Source organism: Musa acuminata, chromosome BXJ2-6, assembly GCF_036884655.1.
Source record: "Musa acuminata AAA Group cultivar baxijiao chromosome BXJ2-6, Cavendish_Baxijiao_AAA, whole genome shotgun sequence".
NCBI classification, from domain to species: Eukaryota; Viridiplantae; Streptophyta; class Magnoliopsida; order Zingiberales; family Musaceae; genus Musa; species Musa acuminata.
Genome location: NC_088343.1, coordinates 10,872,507 through 10,890,483, shown reverse-complemented (window position 1 = coordinate 10,890,483; position 17,977 = coordinate 10,872,507). Strand labels below are relative to the sequence as shown.

Below are 17,977 nucleotides of genomic sequence, written 5' to 3'. Positions count from 1 at the left end.
AAAGAAGCAGTACCGGAGCGGACGGTCGCATGGCGAGTTGGTCTGATTGGCAGTCAGACCGGTAAATATTGATCCTCAACGACCGAATCAATTGGTTTGTTATGGGTCTGTTTTATATCTTACGTAACCAAAGCTACTCATCCTGATGTGTGTTAAAAAAAAAGCTTAGTGAGTGCATAATAATTCTGTCGACTGATGATTCGCATAAGCATCCTGCCACCCATCCGGATGTCTGGGTGCAGGAGAAATGCTATCGTTGAAGAAGGATCCAAGTCCAGACAATTATAACAGTGGTGCTTCCGATAAAATAATATATTGCTAATTCCACACTCGTAAGTAGGTGTACGCATATATATGTATCGGTTGAACAGTGGTGTTATTAATATTTATATAGTTTTGGAGTTTCCGATGAGACAGCTTTTGTACCTCTTCTCACCAAAAATTTCTTCTTGAGATGTTTGCTGAAAAAGACAGCGACAGCTTAAATTATTACCAACACAGATAGAGAGGCACCAGACATAGCATCTTTACAATTTTTTTTTTTTTCTTTCTTGGATTGATGGAACCCACCCTGGCCATAATAAGAAAATGGTGATATGTACGTATCGTTTCTCACTCGCAGGTGCCCCCCTCCCGCACCCCCTCCCCCCGGTAATAAAAGGAAGGCCGGAAAGTGCCTATCTTTCATCTCAAGTCCCACCCACCTGTCGTTTCGTTGGCATCATTCATGTGCCTACCCTGTGTCATTACAGCTACAGTATACCGGGAGATGGCTCAAGAGCTCGATGAAAGATTGATCACTCACTATCACCTGTTCGAACATTCAAAACAAATTACAGTGCCTCGTCGACTACTGTTTCCAGGAGGGGACTTTCCCACCGCCTGTCGTTTCGTTGGCACCATTCATGTATGTGCCTACTCACTTTCCCTGTGTCATTACATCTACGGTAGACCGGAGAGAAAGATTTAAGAGCTCGATGAAAGATTGATCACTATCACCTGTTCGAACATTCAAAACAAATCACAGTGCCTCGTCGACTACTGTTTCCAGGAGGAGACTTTCCCACCGCCTGTCGTTTCGTTGGCACCATTCATGTATGTGCCTACTCACTTTCCCTGTGTCATTACATCTACAGTAGACTCGGAGAGAAAGATTTAAGAGCTCGATGAAAGATTGATCACTATCACCTGTTCATTCAAAACAATTACAGTGCCTCGTCGACTACTGTTTCCAGGAGACTTTCCCACCGCCACCCCCACCCACACCCCCACGGGGAGTAGCAGTGGAATCTCTGGTAGATAATAAAGACTGCAAGGGGAGATTGCCCGGAAAACCAGGAAGCTCGTCTTCCCTCCCGAACTCCGGAGTTTGGGTCCTTCCCAAATCAAATCAAACACAGGTCAAATCAAAAGCTCCTCCAGGAGAGGGGAGCTTGGTAGGTGGGATTTGAAAGCATGGCCGCAGATCCTCCCTTTCTTTTTTTATCTTACATCGCTTTCCTCCGTTGCACACAAGGGGAACTGCAGTTACCTACTGTTAGCATGCAAAACAGGAGATTTAGAGGCACAGGTAGCATGCAGCTAATTCTATCTTCCCAAAACAGTTCTAACAGCTTAGCCTCCACTACTAACACATCGTGGATGGATGGAGGAGGCATTGGCCGGTTGGCAAGCACTGCCGCGAGCCTCATAACCATGAGGCGGAATGCAAAGGCCGGCGGTCGGAGGCCGGGCCGCACTCCAAGTTCACGCCGAATAATCTCAGTCGCTTTGCTTTGCCCCCAGGTGCTACTGCTGTGTTCTCCGCTGCGGCTTGCCTCGTCTCTCCTGCAGATGAACACAGCCCTGAGAAGACTAGCTAGCGAGTTATCTGACGTCACAAGGTCGCAAGGATCGTCTACCTGCATGACGAAGGCCGTCCTGTTGCACCGGAGCCTGACGTGAGCAGGCGCCGCTCGGGCTCACTGGATGAGGCCCTGCGGCCGTGCGGTGCACTCGGCTCCACGGCGCTTTCTCGTTGAGCCCGGTGGCGGTGCGAGCCGGTGACGGGGTCTCGTTTGCACCTTGGCGCCTGCACCCGATGTAGAGGCGGTCGCCGCCGCCTCGTGGACGCTGGAAGAGGACGACGTCGCCTGCGTCGAGCTTCTTCTCCTTGACGAAGCGGCTCCAGCCTTTGGTCAGCACGTAGCTCTGGCTGCTGCTCCAGTAGGAGTAGCGAAACCGCCACGGCTTGCCGGTCTCGTCCTCGAAGCTCAGCGCCAGGTCTTTCTCGCCCGAGTTGCCGTCGAGGGGGAAGTACTTCTCGGCGTGCTGTTTGGGTATCACCAGCCTGTTGAGCTTCCCCACGTCACTGGGAGTGAGACACTTCTCAAACATCTGCTCCCTCTCATGGTGGCCTTCTCTCTGCTCCAGTTGGCAGGGGTGGTGGTAGAGGTGCATGGCTGGCTCCCGAGGCCATGTTCCATGGTGATGCTGCTGCTGCTGCTGCTGCTGTTGCTGTGACATTGGGTTCATGGACATGTTCCTAATGACTACAAGGCTATGCAAAAGAACAAGAGCTTAGAGGGTGTGCACACTGAAGCTGTAGCACATATTCTTAGGAATTTATAGACTCTTACGAAGAAATAATCATTCACTGTTCTTAATTCTGAGGAAAAGAAAATGAAGGGAGGGAGCTCAAAGTAGATGAGGTGATGAGCAATGATCAAGCAGGTTGTGTGTGGAGCTTGAGAAGTGTGTGTGTGAGAGAGAGAGAGAGAGAGAGAGAGAGAGAGCGAGAGAGAGGGTGTGACTGTGGCATCTTGTCAAACATCCACTGAGGGCTCAGGTAATCACTTTCCATGTGAGAGATGGTTGGGTCTGGTTAACTCCTGTACTGCGGTCATCTTATTGGTGGCATCTGCCCCATAAGAGTCAGGGTTTTCTGGGTGTTGCAAGCCATTTGTTTTGTCTTAAGCTGGTGCAAGTTCTGTGGAGTCAGATACACCTCTACCATTTTTTTGCAGATGCTCCAGTACTTGACCCAACTTTTCCTCTACCCCAAGTGCTCAGCTATGACTTATAATCCTACTGCTGAGTTAAGATCTGTTCCCGCAAGCAGACATCTTGTGCCTTCCCCACCTTTTCTCTCTCTCTCTCCATCCCCCCCATCTCATTTCCCCTTAACCTTCACGCTTAACACCACCTTTCCTGCTGCAGAATCCCCATCTTGAAGCCAACTCCACATTTCCCTCCACTCCCTCACTGCCTGTGACTCGGTACTCTTCTCCTGCTTTTTTCCACTTAATCTTGCAGGTCTGCGTCTTCCTGATGATTTCTGTACATTTTGGCTTCTGTGACTCTCCCCCCACCCCCCCTCTCTCTCTCTCTCTCTCTCTCTCTCTCTCTCTCTTTCATGTTGTATTAATATAAGTGCATCAGGTGGGTCGCACGAATCATGACATACATCCGACGGTGTCGTTCCTCTTTCTTCCGTAAAGGCCAGCCGGACTCGAATCCATTTGTTGACCTAATCGCCCCCATTCGATCGGACCGGTAATCTATCGCCCTTAACCCCCCGAGCCCGAATCAAGCCCGGTCTATATTTCATCCGTTGCATCCGACTCTCTCACCCATGCGGCCCAGCCCACAATTTTCCCGCCGACGTCACGTCACCGTCACGTCAAATCTAGCTGTTACGAAAGCCACTTAACCCGCGAGCCCGACCGAAGCCCGGTCTAGATTTCATCCGTTGCATCCGACTCTCTCAACCATGCGGCCCAGCCCACAATTTCGGCCCTGACGTCACGTCACGTCAAATCTAGCTGGTACGGTTACAATTCTAAGTTTTGGACGGCGTGTCGTTTAACACGTCGGGTTTATTAGGTCTACAGTGTCTGCTGCGGGATAAAGACGGAACAACGATTGACGTACAGCCCGACTGATACCTATCATCTGAATCATGATGAACTAACTCATCTCACCCTTATTTCACATGGTTCTTGCGCATAATTAAGATCCAGTACAATAAACATACCTGCTGCAGCTTCGACTTCGTCCTTATACAGCGGTTCATGGCTTCTGGGTTTCATGACTACAGCATCAACAAGATCTCCAATGGCTAATTGCAGCGCGGTTGCAGCTACACTTGGGAGGAGGTAAGCTTCTCAGATAGAAGATCAAGTTGATAAGACATATATATATACATATATATGGAGAGTATATGTGTGTGTGTGTGCGCAGGCTGGAAGGAAAGGTTGCGGTCGTTACTGGCGGAGCTGCCGGGGCCGGCGAGGCAACCGCCAGGCTCTTCGTTCACCATGGAGCGAAGGTGGTGATCGCTGACATCCGAGATGAGCTGGGCCTTTCCGTCGCGGCCAGCATCGGCACGGACGACGTGATCACCTACGTGCACTGCGACGTGGCCAAGGAGGAGGATGTCGGGAGCGCCGTCGACCTGGCCGTCGCCAAGTATGGCGGCCTCGACATCATGTTCAACAACGCCGCCATCATCGACCGCAACCGTCCAAGGATCACGGACGTCGACATCGCCGACTTCGACCGGGTGCTGGGCGTGAACGTGACCGGGGTGTTCAACGGGATAAAGCACGCTGCGCGTGTCATGGTGGCGGCGGCCGCGGCCGGGCGGCAACGGCGGCACGGGGGGAGCATCATCAACAACGGGAGCGTGGGGTCGGTGATCGGAGGGGTGGCGCCGCACGCGTACATCGCGTCGAAGCATGCGGTGGTGGGGCTGACGAGGAGCGCGGCGGCGGAGCTGGGGCAGCAGGGGATACGGGTGAACTGCATCTCGCCCTTCGCGTACGCCACGGCGCTGGCCTGCGACTTCATCCACATGGACGCCGAGCGCTTGGAGGAGTGGATCGGCGGGGTCAGCAACCTCAAGGGACCGGTGCTGAGGGCGGAGGACGTGGCACACGCCGCAGTCTACCTGGGGAGCGACGAGTCCGGGTATGTAAGCGGCCACAACTTCGTCATCGACGGCGGCTTCACCACCGCGAACAATGCCTTTGGTCTATTCAAGTAGTGACGCCGGTTCTGTCCGGTCTTCAGTAGAACGGTGTGTGTCGGCAATCGCTTCTGTTCATCGGTACTGAACGTTTCTATCAGAATAAAAGATGGGACCTCTCTCGTTGATCTGCGGTCCCGCAAATAATTATTACCCATTCAATCCGCAAATAATTTTTCCTTTTTTTGTTTTTTTTTTCTGATGGGGCGGTACCGATCAAGTACGTCGAGGACCGACTCTTCTGGTTCGGCCGCACTCGAAATCTAAATCGATTCGATTCTGGTTCTGATCTTAGACGGTTTCGATTCCGAAATCGACGACGATTCGATTCGATTCGATTCGAACAAAAGCCATCTGTTTTTTATTCTTAAATATATTTTTTTTCTAAATATTTCTCCAAGTAATTATTATTAAACTATTAAAAAAGATACATTCATCATTTAAAGAGGTTTTTTTATTGATTTGAAATAAAACTGAAATCGTCAATTCTAATTCCGATTTGATATGAAACCATATATATATATATTATCATCAAATACAAATAAATTAATACTTAGTAACATCTTCCATACTAATAAAAAATCCCCCTCGACTTCCAAATACTAAATAAAAGAAGGGTTATGTTCTCAAAATTATAAGGCATCTCTTAGTCTTGTTTCGTTTGGGTGAGCAATGGCAAACACTTTCTCATCAAAATGGCATGAATTGTTAGCACAGACTGTTTTGAATAGACCATCAAAAAGTTTCTATGATCTCCAACCAACGGAATCCAAGCAAAATAAGAGCTCGAATTCTGACAATTGATGAACACCCAATTATTCTGACAAGAAACAGTGATTCAAGTAGACAAGTGATAACACCTGCACAAGAACATGAGGAGGAAAAGCATCAGGTAGCAAATTTGTGCCTTCTGAATAGCCTCCATCAACCTTGAATGGTGAATATTAACTTCAAATAAGAATGTAAAACGGCATCAGATATGAAAACAGAAACAAATCAGCAAATGCGACTATTAAATGCTGCGACAAATACATAATATACAGCACCTAACAATTAAGAAGAGTTCTCACCTTGATGGAACAACTAAACTACAAAGAGTTCATCAAGAAGCAGAACAAAAAATGTTAGATCACCTAATGTCCAACAAAATTATACTTTATGGTCTATGATAAATGTTTTCGGTATATCCAGAGAAGTCTACCATAAGCATACTTGTAAGAAATGAAAAAATATGTGTGCATATATATAACATTTCTAGCCTTCAAACACTCCTGAGGCACCTATAACCCTCTTTCCAAAGACAAACCATGTCTGATCTGTAAGTTACTGCAGGTGGTATCACTTACAGATGAATGTACCGGGAAATCATTTACAAGTTTCCATGAGCTGCATCAGAAAAGCTAACTAAATGGTAAAAACAGATGCAAAATATGGTTGCCAACTGCAAGCCATCCTAAGCAAGAAGATATTATACTAAAGGATGTATTTAACATTCATAACACGATCACATCTTTTTTCGGTTTACAAAATATAGTTGTTCGGTTATTAGAGTTAGGGGTTGCTACGAGTAAGAGAAAACATGAAATTGGATAACTAACTAGAGTAGATATTTACATTGTCACAATTTAGTAGTTCCACCAAGTTCCACTATAACAACCAAATCAAGCCATGAAATGTAAACACCAAATAATCCAAACATACCCTATGACTTTGACAGTCTTATTCCTGCACAAACCACGGAATGGGAAAGAAAGGAGCAATAGTGAAGTTGTGGTGAATGGTGATTAGCAAAGAACTACTTCTACATAACACACTTTCATACATCTAAAAGAAGACAAATTTATGGATTCAACCGGGAAGCCATCCAGAAGCATCTCTCTATCAAAAACTATGATTTCAAGTCCATTTGATCATCCTAACATAATTACACCTTTTGTCTTGTACAAGTTATGGACATTTCACTCTCTCTCTTTGTTTTATATATCATGATACTATATAGCATAGATCAGTTTCAATGGTTTGAATAATTGGTTTCTGATATCATAAATGGGGCATGTGTTTAAATAAATAAATATGAAACTTAGGCAAGACAAAAATTTCTTGAAAAATAATCCACCAAAATTCTAATATTAATTTGTTTTCTAACATCCAATCCACTAAACACAACACTTCATTGGGTTATGTAGATGCAGTCCCTAGGATCTACTGCCACAATTCACAAGTAGCATTAGAGCCATCGGTGTTAGATTCATGTAACAGTCCAAAGGAAAGGTCACCATTCTTTGCAAACTAGGGTATGGTAAGAACAACTCACCACTGAATAGAAGTCAATAATAGTAGTTCATCAATTCTACTAACTCCAGTTGCATTGGTTTTTAGATGCATGGTTACATGACATCAGATATACCAAGAGTATCCCTGAATGGTTGGAAAAACATTCAAATTTCTACAGGAAACAGAAAGCTGACTCCTAACAATTTATCCATCACGACAATTTCAGAAAAGTCTACAATACATTAGCTACAGAAGTACAAAATTACCAATTCATTGTCAAATAGGAGGCCATAGATTTTAGTAAACAAAGCTAAACCTTTTAAAACATTTAGTATGGAGAAATAATAAGTGCATTATATATACGTACAGCGAGCAAGAAGTTGAACCAACGGATTCGTACAAGGGAAAACGAAAGTAAATATCCGTTAGAACTGTTCTATGAACACAATCTACTGTGAAACGGAACATTATAGCTCGACCAAAAAGACAGACAAAGATCTATTAACAACAGATAGCCATAATCTCACAAGGAATAGAACATAAGAGGCATTCGTACTTGCTAAGTTGGTGCTACAACAAAAGGCAATCTCAGGTGCTTGCACGAGGCACTCAAAGCAATCACACAACTAGTCTTAGAAAGATAACATAACCACACTGTTTGTTTCTTTAAACAGACCATCTACTGAATACTTACCAAAAGATCATTTTGAGACCAAGAGAACTTCTGGCTTCTTCGGCTTGCTTGGAGTGTTAGGTTTTGATGAATTGCTTGGGGCAATTTCAGGTTTTGCTGCCTTCCTCGCACTCTTATCCAGCTGAATCAAGCTACGGGAAGCCAGGATGGCCTGTGGCAGCAGATCATGCGAAGCTCGACCATAGACACAACGCACTGCCATAGATGCCGAATCCCTCACCTCTTGGGGATTCAGAGGTGCTAGAAGACAGTGCCCTAAAATCCTAAGCACCGGCTGCAAAAGCTCCCAAGGGAGAGGAACCCTCGACCCCCTCCTCGAGGCTCCACCTCCTTCGTCCTCCCCATCACAGTGATTGCCATTAGGACCCTCCTGGATTGCTAATTTCCTCATCTCCTCGGCAGCGCCTCCAATTCCTCCGTTGTCCTCGAAAAATATCCTAACCTGGGGCGACGAGGAGGACGAGGACGGGGACGAGGAGCAGAGTGAGGATCGATTCAGGTCATCATCATCGAACTCGAAGCGGCAGGGGCAATCCTGGCCAGCCCAGGCAGCGACGAACTCGCAAAGATCTATTTTTGAGCGACTGGGCATGAAGGAGATATTCTTGTAGTAAGAATCAAGCGCCACGGCGACGATGCAAGCACGCTTCGTGGACTTGACGGCGATTTGGGGCTCGAGAGGGGGGGAGAGAATGCCGACGGAGGGTCGAGGCGGAGGCGCAGTGGCGGCAGATGGGGGCTGGCGGGAGGGGGCAGAGGGGCGGGGGGTGTGGTAGAGGGAGGGGAGGGAGAGGTCGGGAACGGAGACAAGGACGGGCTTTCCAGCGCGGGCTTTGACCTCGGCGGCGTATAGGGCAAGGAGGACGGCCTCAAACCCGGCGAGAGAGGGCGGGTTGGCGGCGGAGGATGAGGAGGAGGATGAGACGACGCGGGAGAGATAATGGCCAGCGAGGAGGGGGAGGAAGGAGAGGGCAACTAGGCGGAGGTCGGAGTCGGATGACTGGAACGTGTCATAGAGCCAGTGGCAGAGGGGGTCATCGCCGGATCCAGAGGAGGGGGCGGAGAAGGCGGCGGAGAGCGCGGCGTAGGCTAAGGGGGAGTCAAGGAGGGAGCGGGCGGGGCGGTCGGAATCCGCCAGCGAGGCAAGGTCCGGCGAGGACAGCACGGAGGCCAGGGACAGGATCCGGGAGCGGGCTCGGGAGATAGACTCCCACCACGACTGCGTCGCACTCGCTGCGGGGGCGCCGCCGCCTCCCTCGTTACGGTTCGAGACGGGGTTCTCCGTGACATCCACGGCTGTAGAAGTGGTCGTGATGGTGGTGGAGGAGGAAGGGGAGCCGGCGGCGGTCGGCATCGGGCGGTGGAGAGCGATTAGGCGAAGTCAGCGTAACCCCCTCCTCCTCGTCGGTGAGATCGGATTGGTTTCTACGGGCCCTGAAAAGACCAGTATTGGTCACGTGCATATCACGTGAATGCTCTTCGAAGATGACCGTGCGCTGCTTCGCTCAGTTTGACTCGTAGACTTCACTCAGAAACAGTAAACTATGAGACGAAGCAGTAATCGCTTTCCTCTGTTTCTTCGGAGATAGCATTTCTCTATGAGAAGGACCAAATAAGACAGCCAATTCTTTACTGAAAGATTGTATAGCAATCAATTCTTTACTGCTCACAGTCGCAAGAAATAACTTTTCCTCAAGTGTTAAAGAGCTCAGAGATGAACTCATGGAATCATGAGATCTGATACAGATGGAAGAAGAGATACATATATGTATACAGACTTCACATAGTTATGAGAACATCAATCTGAATTCCACACGTTAGATTCAACTTGTGACAGTTCTATTCAATAAGCCCCTCAAACCAATCAATATACATACACAAAAGACCTTCCTCAAAGAACAGAGCTTACTACTAATCCAGGAGAACACATCAAGCACCAAGCTTTACACAAACAAACTGACCTCAAAACCTTGTTTACATAGTGATGAGTGACATCGGCGAAATCGCCTTTGCACTGAGCTGCTTCTTGAATGGATGATCAGCCTTATCATAGATGAGAACCTATGTTCAGAGATCATTTTGACTGGAACATTACAATTAAGTGTGTCTTCTTGCTTTGTCGACTAGATTTCAGATTTTGTGCTGTTATCACCAGGCTCAGTGACTTGTCTTGCCGATACTCTTACTTTATACTGAGGACTGTTGGAATATGGTTGCCCAATACGTCCTGCTCGATGTTCCTGATTTTGACAATACAACCAAATAAATTTGGATGTGATACATCAATCAAACCAAATCAATCCAGTTCTAGCTAATAACAAAAATAGCATATGTAGCAAGATTGATATAAAAATCATGTTGTCGCGCTAAATTTTCTCCTGACTAGAGTAAACAAGCAACTCATGATCATTCATACATGTTCCAATTACAGATGTAGCTACATAACGAAAAACTTGATACACGACATTCTTCAGGAACAAAATAGGTTGCTTCAAGTTCTTAGCTCAATGTTTCTGTAGTGCCAGATTAAAAGAGAAGGTAATAGAAACTAACAGAGTGATGCTTTACATGAAAATGAAATCAATATTCTCCAAGTATATTAGTAAGTCAGGCTGAAGGATGAGGAGACAATTTGAAGGACACACAAATAAACACATAAAAGAACAATGTTAAAACTAGCATGCATAAGGAACATCTTACGAGCGTCAACAATAGACGACAATGAGAAGAAGCACAAAAATCTAATAGACTTTCATGACATTAGATCTCTAATCTATGATTGACTCACATCTTGGTAGGGGAAATCATCAACTTCAAGCATGTGTATTACATGCCCCATCTTTGGCCTTTGTTGCGAATCAGGATCCACACATCGCAGTGCGACTAAAAGTGTCTTCTTTAATGTCCTCGACAAAGGTTTCTCAGCCATCTTTGGATCCACGACTTCGTCGGTATTTCGATTACTGACCATGGTCTTAATCCACTCTATCAGATTAACCTGTAAAAGAGCCACCAAATTTGTAGAAATAAGCACACACAAACTTCGGAAGCATGCAGAACCAACACTAACCTCGCCAGGAGGCCTGCTATAATCGACTGGCCTACGACCAGATATGATCTCCATGATAAGTATCCCAAAGCTATAAACATCACTCGTCTCATTCAACATACCAGTACTGGCATACTCAGGAGCCACATAACTATCAGGAAGGAACAAATCACAGTTAGAAATCTTCAATTCTTACTTAGTTGCTATGTGGAAGGAAGGAAAGAAAGAAACATCAAAGGAAGCAGCATTTGGATCAACCCAAAAGTTCCCATCACGCGTGTCGTGACATAGTTTCTGCCTGTGCCTAACAGCTTCGCGAGACCAAAATCAGAGAGCTTGGGAGTCCAGTGCTTGTCGAGCAGGATGTTGCTCGATTTAATGTCGCGATGAACTACTTTGGGTTCAAGTCCTTCATGCAAGTACAGTAGCCTGCAATTTCCACAATTTATGTCTCAAGATGAATCGACAAACGGTGCTATGGCCAAAAAAATTAAGGCTTTTCTGATACCCTTTTGCTGTTCCAAGCATGATGTTCATCCGGTTGTCCCAGGTAAGAGGGCTGCTTGGTCCAACTTCTCCATGGAGCCACTGTTCGAGGTTCCCATTGTCCAGGTATTCATAGACAAGCATCCTAAATGGCAAACGAACCACAAGGTTGGAAGATGATTCATGCACAAAAGAAGCACCCAAACGTTGCAATTGGAGTAGATGGGGGAATACCTTTGAGCACCTTCCACGCAGTATCCCAGTAACCTCACTAGATTCTTGTGGCGGGCGCGGCCGATGGCTTCGACTTCGACCTTGAATTCCTTCTCTGCCTGCCCCCTGGAACACAATCTAATCGGTCAGAGATGCAGCACACACAAATGGGTATCTCTGCCTGCAATGTGAGCTTGGATTGAGTTCTTGCATTCCTACTGTGCCCAATTACAAGACATGAGTACCATACTTGTTGTTCAGCAAGTTCTTCACTGCAATCTGAGTGCCGTCTTCCAAGATGCCGTGGTAGACGGTTCCGTATCCGCCTTCTCCGATCACATTCTCGTCGGAAAAGTTGTCGGTGGCCACCTCAAGCTCCCTGAGAGTGAACCACAGCCCCCACCCCAGGCGGGACACCTCCGCCGGGACGGCGGCAGCCTGGTCCGTGGGACGTTTACCGAGCGGCGAGCCGCCTCCCTCACTTTTGCCACGCTCAGGGGAGGCGACACGAGCTTTCTGGACAACGACTGGGCTCTCATCTTCCTTCTGCTTGACGGATCGAGGAGATGTAACAACGCCGGAGGTCTGAGAAGGATCGACGCGAACTTCTTGGATTTCTTTGGTTGTAACGGGGATGGTGGCGGTGGTCCGCCGGGAGGAGGCATTCTTGCGCATGAGGCTGAGGCAGAGAGAGAGAAGGAAGAGGAGGAGGAACCCCGTACCGGCGCAGATGCTGATTACGACCCAGAGGCGGAGCCCAAAGATGTTTGTGCGCGCCGAGAGCTCGTGATCCGACATGGTTGAAGGGCCAGGGAAGCTCTCTGCTCCAGAAGAATCCTGAGGGAAAGATTGGATTCTGAAGAGGAAGCTAATGGTGAAAGAGAACTTCTTCCGCTAAAGATTGAATCTTGAAGGGAGTGGTGGTGGCATTATGGATAAGAAGAGTAAGAAGACGGCAGTTCTTTTCACTGCGTCGTGGATAGGAAGATGCTAAATCTGAGAACATGGTACCAGACATGCATGGCTGCAAGAAATGTTCAGCAGCAGTGCATGAAGTAAAGAAAGGAGCAGGTGTGTATGATCGAAGGAAAAGGAGGAAGAGGGATGTGAGCCATTAGAAGATGATGGTACTTGAAAGACAGATGGAGATGACAAGAAAGTCACTTGGAGAGAGAGAGAGAGAGAGAGAGAGAGAGGTGAAGAGGTTGCAGGTGTCATGGTTTGGGACCTACATGGAGCAAAGGAAGCCTCCACCCCGCAAAAGGACACTGCAGAATACTGGGATTAGTTGCGCAGTAACCATTGTGGGGGAGAGTGATCTTTGAGTCCTCGAATCAACTCACAGAACATGACAGGTTAGGGGGATATCATCGAAATGAACATTCTATTTTCACCCTTGTGTTTATAGTGAAAACTCAGAAAGAGTTTGTTCTTCTTAGCATCCCTATGCTAGATAAAAAGCATAACTACAATCATGTCTCTACAAACTTGACTTCTACTTTGTTGTATAATACTTCATTCGTCCTTTTTGCTTGTGCTGAAGACAAAATAACCAAAAGCCTACAGAGAATAATAAGAATGTTGTGTGCAATGTTCATCACACCACACCATATGAGAGTTGGGTCATGTCGGAAATCCCTACTTCAGCTGCAACAGGGGATGGAGTGAAGTCCTAAAAAGGTAGCTTCGTTGACGGAAAGAGAAAAAACAATGCATGTATGTATGTACGATTGCAGGGAAATAAGCTTTGGATTTGAATGGAAGAAAGATGTAGATGACATGATTACGTCGCTCTTTACTCACCCCTTCCTTGAGCTTTAATCCATGAATAATTTCTGTGGCAGCAGCACATCGATCCAAGCTTAACCACTAACCAGTATTGCCAACCACCCAAAGCAATCCATGGCTTTTGGAATGGGAACAAGACTCGGTTGTTGGATTGGTGCCATCACATCGTTTGGTAGTGTCCTCCTCCTCCGCCATGGATTTAAGTCCAACCTGTGGTTTCTTTTATGCTTGGAATAGTAACTCTTTTCCTTGGATATGTAACCAATACGTGTTGTGTGCAGAGAACCAGTGGAAATTCCTAAACATTCTACAAAAAGAATATGCAAATCAAGTAAACACACACATCAAACAGGACCCTAATAAATTGAAGGAAAATTAAAAAAAGGGAGAACTGATCCACACATTACGTGATGCAATAAACATAATCAATGGATCAGTCGGTCACATGGCAGGTTATTGGTGGAAGAATGATGCACTGTATACAAGCTAGAAGAGGAGGGGGCCATGGCAAGCTGTACCGCATGACAAAGCAGGAAAAAGTAATGGCTTACAGGCAGCGGCGGCTGCTTCTCCCTGGTTCTCGGTGAGGGCAGTGGGGTATACTGACACCAACCTTGGAGAGATTGATGAGGCAATGGATTATGTTCAACCTTGGATAGGGATTCTAACTTATATTGTAGATAATGCAAAACATACAAAAGAATCCAATATAAGAACATAGGGCCCAATTTATAGTTCCTGCTTCATCTCCAAACCAAAGGTCATGTTCTTTCACCAAGAAAAGAAAGAGTTGGTAATGTTACCTGATGGAAAACAATTAAGCAATGATTCTTTTCTCTGCCAAAGACGGAAGCAATGGCGTTATTTTGCATGTCATAGGTACAGTATATGAAATAAATACTACATTAAAACAATTACTTCTATGTTAGTTCTACAGCATCTCAAGATACCAAGGTAATCATGTTAAATAATCCACCAGCTCACTAGTGTTCCTGGTGATAAGTTCAAACCTGGCCTTCCTAGTTTATCTAGAAAACAAGGGTGCGGAGTGCCACGGCATGCTTCAAGAACGTAAAGGTGAGATCTGAGCTTGTCAACCACACGAGTGATATCAGAAGAGGACACTAGATTCATACTGAAATTGATCCACCTATTTCATTCATGGTTTCCATACACGCACTGTGCCATCAACAGTAGATTCATACTTAAATTGATCCACCTGTTTCATGGTTTCCATACGCACACCGTGCCATCAACAGATGATGTAAGCATACAACATTCTTTCGGATGATAATTCACACTTGTGACCTGAAAGAAGAAGTAAATTATGTTAATCCCAGTGACAAGTTACTTGATTACTATACATTTTACCGCATGAGAAAACAGACCACAAAAGACTAACCAAAATCTAGCATTCCACACGTCACTCCTAGTGATCCAATTGTAACATCAACTAATATGTTTGCAAAAATGAGAAGCATATCTTAAAAGGAGTGCTAAGCACCCATTGTCTCATAAGGCTGCATCTATGTAACAACATAAAGAATCTGTCTGATGTCAGCCTAATAAGCATAGAAAGAGCTTATTTTCCAACAAAATTTTATGAGGATGTTAAACAGTTGAACATTGACAAGAATAATTTACGAAACTTTCAATTGGATGACTGAAGCTTAAGCTTACATAAGGACAGAAACAGGATTCTAAGCCATATAGCTTAAGCTGTTAGTAAATGGCTCAAAGTTGAACAAGAGGTTAATGGTGGTACGAGCCTTCTGCTATTCGGCAGCACAGGGAGTGGGTGTATGACTCATGTCATGAGTCTTACCGTCTTTCGCGGGTCAGGGATGGAGTGACCCTCAAAACAACAGCCTTCACAGCAGCTATGGCCAACCGCAGCCAGGTGGCCCAGGTTGCAAATGACAATGGCCCAATGCCAGTGGTGTTGGTAGTGGGGTCGTCGCTAGACCCTCCAAACTTATCAGCCACTTCACCCTCTTCCTCCACCATGATGCTGTCATCCTTGCCACCAACGATATAAATGAGTGGCCCGGTCAGTAATCCGCTGCCTTCATATGGTAAGAGGAAGAGATCTACCTAGTGGCGGATACAGTAAATTGATCATGGAATATAACCCAACGGTGAGGTATGGTGAAGCCTCATTTAAGTATGGTGAAGTATTTAGCTCTTCCATTTGGTCATTTATGAGATTAACAATGCTGCCTAGTTCTGGTACATCTATCGACTAAAACAATGGTCTTGGATAGGCTACATCTACAAGCTCATAAACCATCCAAACAAGAGTGACATGATGAAATATTATAAAGATGCACTTTTAGACCTTTCACCTTTCTTGACTGTTTGAGAGGATTTCTGAGTGTCTGATGGACTTTTCACAAACATAAGGCCCATCATATTGATGATTCATTAGTAAACTAAATATCATATGGATTCCCACGTGGACAAAGAACTAGCATTAACATATTGATACATTAAGGTGTGACAAGAAATAAGGTCGGCATGCATCACCATGTTATCAAAAAACGAGAACGTCTATTCTTACAATCTAAAATGTACAGATATAAGTAAGGCCTATACTATTCAACAAATAAAAACATGAAGCCAAAAGATTACCACAGAGCGATGAGCTTTGAAACTTGAAACTACAGATGCATCTACTAGATCCCAGAAGAAAATTGTCCCATCCTCGGACCCACCAGTAACATGTGCATCAGTGTTGGTTAGACAACAATCCATCTTGTAAGACTACAGCACAAGATAAAACTAATAACAGTTAATAAGGCTATAGTTATTCCGGTCTCATGATCAACAAAGCAAGATGGAAGAACAGTTAAAAAGTGACAGAGTAAATAACAATAACAAAAGGATCAAGTGACATCAACATAAACAACTGTACACATTTTTAGACCTTGCAGGTATGGCCCTTGTACTCTTGTAGAAGTTCTCCAGTGGACCTGTTGTGGATAGGGAAAACACAGTTAAAGGAAAAACATATCAACATGCACCAAAGGTTAGGATTAGAGACATTGGAGAGTTACCTATCCAGAAGACGTAGAGTTGAATCCAAGCAACTTGCTAAGACGCAATTGCCATCATTCGACAATGAAATACAGTTGACAGCCTGCCCCAAATTGTCAACTAATTCTCTTCATTCGGAATGGAGGAAATCATTAGACAAACACCCAAACTGATGCAATTTGAATGTGGCAGGAATTTTTTTAATCAAGGGAAACTCACCTCCCGATTCGTATGTCAAACGTGCGAACAGTTCCATCAACACTTCCAGCAATAATTTCAGTTTTCGTCAAACAAACAGACATCACGCTGTCTTGAAATGTATCAATGATCTGAGAGGTTCATGCGCGAGCTTTAGTGCAAGACTCAATAACAACAAAGATTTCTTTTTTTCCTTATTTTCCTTCAATATGAATAAATGTGATGTGGAACCTGAAATCAACTCGCAAGAGAGAATGGAAGTTGACCTGAATGGGCTCTGTACTCTGGGATCTGCAATCCCACGCACGAACGGATTGATCATAGCCAGCCGACACTACGACTGAGTCATACGCATTAAACTTCACAGCATTCACCTAAAGAATTAGGAATCAAAGATGTAACATACATTGGGTAACGTCATCTAAAAGCACGATCAAGCAATCAGACACAATCTCTAGAAAATGATCATTTCCTTCGGCAACTTACTGATACCAGTGTTACTGATAACGAAGAAGACTAATGTGCACGAGCAGCCCTCGATTTCGAGGCACCCGAAACAGAGCAATGCTCATCCACCGAAACCCTAATCCCTAATCAAGAAACCCATCACACAGGCGCGGTGCGACCCGATTGCCCATCAATACAAATACACGAAACCCTAATGCCCGAAGTGGGAGGAATCCGTCCCGGGAGAGGAGTAGACGGCGGCATGAGGACTCACCTCACTGTCGTGGCCTCGAAACTTGCGGATGACGCGGCCGGTGGAGACATCCCAGTAGAATATCTGGCGATCACCGCCGCAGGAGCACAGCTTCGCGTTGTCCCTGCGGCGACAACAACAACATCAAGAACTTTTCTTTGATCCAGAGGGGAAGTAAGAGAAAGAGGGAGGGAGGACGGACGAGGTAACATGGACGTCACGGATCTCGCGCCCGTGCGACTTGTATGTCTTGATGTGGATGCCCCGGTGGGGATTCCAGAGGCGGAGGGTACGGTCCTTGCCGCAGCTGAGGCAATAGTTCCCGTCCCCGTTGAACCGGACGGCCAAAACCGGCCCCTCGTGCCCCTTCAGCACGTTCGCCTCCTTCCGCGGCAGCTCCACGCCGCCGCTGCCCCCGCTCGCCATCGACTCCGCGCTCTCAACTCTTCCCACGACCGCGACGACACGCACAGAGGGGTCGACGGAACCACGTGGTCTCTCTTCTAATCGGATTCGGATGAAGAAGTATCG

At 46.0% G+C, this 17,977-nt stretch overlaps 5 protein-coding genes across 7 annotated transcripts; 1 reads left to right on the top strand and 4 right to left on the bottom strand.

Moving 5' to 3' along the window:
• Nucleotides 1-1,560: 1,560 nt before the first annotated feature.
• LOC135613563 (B3 domain-containing protein Os11g0156000-like) lies at nt 1,561-2,652 on the bottom strand. The gene is made up of 2 exons (XM_065110591.1): nt 1,902-2,652; nt 1,561-1,827 (listed from the first exon to the last, which is right to left on the bottom strand). The coding sequence occupies exons 1-2, from the start codon at nt 2,518-2,520 to the stop codon at nt 1,688-1,690; spliced, it is 759 nt and encodes a 252-aa protein (XP_064966663.1). The 5' UTR covers nt 2,521-2,652; the 3' UTR covers nt 1,561-1,687.
• A 1,297-nt stretch (nt 2,653-3,949) lies between these two features.
• Nucleotides 3,950-5,170, top strand: LOC103987698 (secoisolariciresinol dehydrogenase-like). The gene is made up of 2 exons (XM_009406078.3): nt 3,950-4,136; nt 4,222-5,170. The coding sequence occupies exons 1-2, from the start codon at nt 4,069-4,071 to the stop codon at nt 5,024-5,026; spliced, it is 873 nt and encodes a 290-aa protein (XP_009404353.2). The 5' UTR covers nt 3,950-4,068; the 3' UTR covers nt 5,027-5,170.
• A 534-nt stretch (nt 5,171-5,704) lies between these two features.
• On the bottom strand, nt 5,705-9,405 carry LOC135614770 (uncharacterized). Of its 2 annotated transcripts, none has more exons than XM_065112486.1 (2): nt 7,977-9,405; nt 5,705-5,956 (listed from the first exon to the last, which is right to left on the bottom strand). In XM_065112486.1, exon 1 carries the CDS (start codon nt 9,328-9,330, stop codon nt 7,984-7,986), a length of 1,347 nt encoding a protein of 448 aa, XP_064968558.1. In that variant the 5' UTR covers nt 9,331-9,405; the 3' UTR covers nt 5,705-5,956; nt 7,977-7,983. The 2 variants fall into 2 exon arrangements, with proteins under 2 accessions (XP_064968558.1, XP_064968557.1); XM_065112485.1 differs by having other exon boundaries at nt 5,705-5,868; nt 7,977-9,404.
• A 358-nt stretch (nt 9,406-9,763) lies between these two features.
• Nucleotides 9,764-13,116, bottom strand: LOC135614769 (probable serine/threonine-protein kinase At1g01540). Its single transcript, XM_065112484.1, has 7 exons — nt 11,975-13,116; nt 11,746-11,850; nt 11,534-11,656; nt 11,284-11,454; nt 11,047-11,176; nt 10,765-10,974; nt 9,764-10,216 (listed from the first exon to the last, which is right to left on the bottom strand). Exons 1-7 carry the CDS (start codon nt 12,520-12,522, stop codon nt 10,100-10,102), a joined length of 1,404 nt encoding a protein of 467 aa, XP_064968556.1. The 5' UTR covers nt 12,523-13,116; the 3' UTR covers nt 9,764-10,099.
• A 1,200-nt stretch (nt 13,117-14,316) lies between these two features.
• LOC103987695 (uncharacterized) lies at nt 14,317-17,928 on the bottom strand. Of its 2 annotated transcripts, none has more exons than XM_009406074.3 (8): nt 17,649-17,925; nt 17,468-17,570; nt 17,013-17,120; nt 16,768-16,877; nt 16,569-16,676; nt 16,439-16,484; nt 16,144-16,275; nt 14,317-14,820 (listed from the first exon to the last, which is right to left on the bottom strand). In XM_009406074.3, exons 1-8 carry the CDS (start codon nt 17,870-17,872, stop codon nt 14,737-14,739), a joined length of 915 nt encoding a protein of 304 aa, XP_009404349.2. In that variant the 5' UTR covers nt 17,873-17,925; the 3' UTR covers nt 14,317-14,736. The 2 variants fall into 2 exon arrangements, with proteins under 2 accessions (XP_009404349.2, XP_064968559.1); XM_065112487.1 differs by lacking the exon at nt 14,317-14,820 and adding an exon at nt 15,319-15,531 and having other exon boundaries at nt 17,649-17,928.
• Nucleotides 17,929-17,977: the final 49 nt, after the last annotated feature.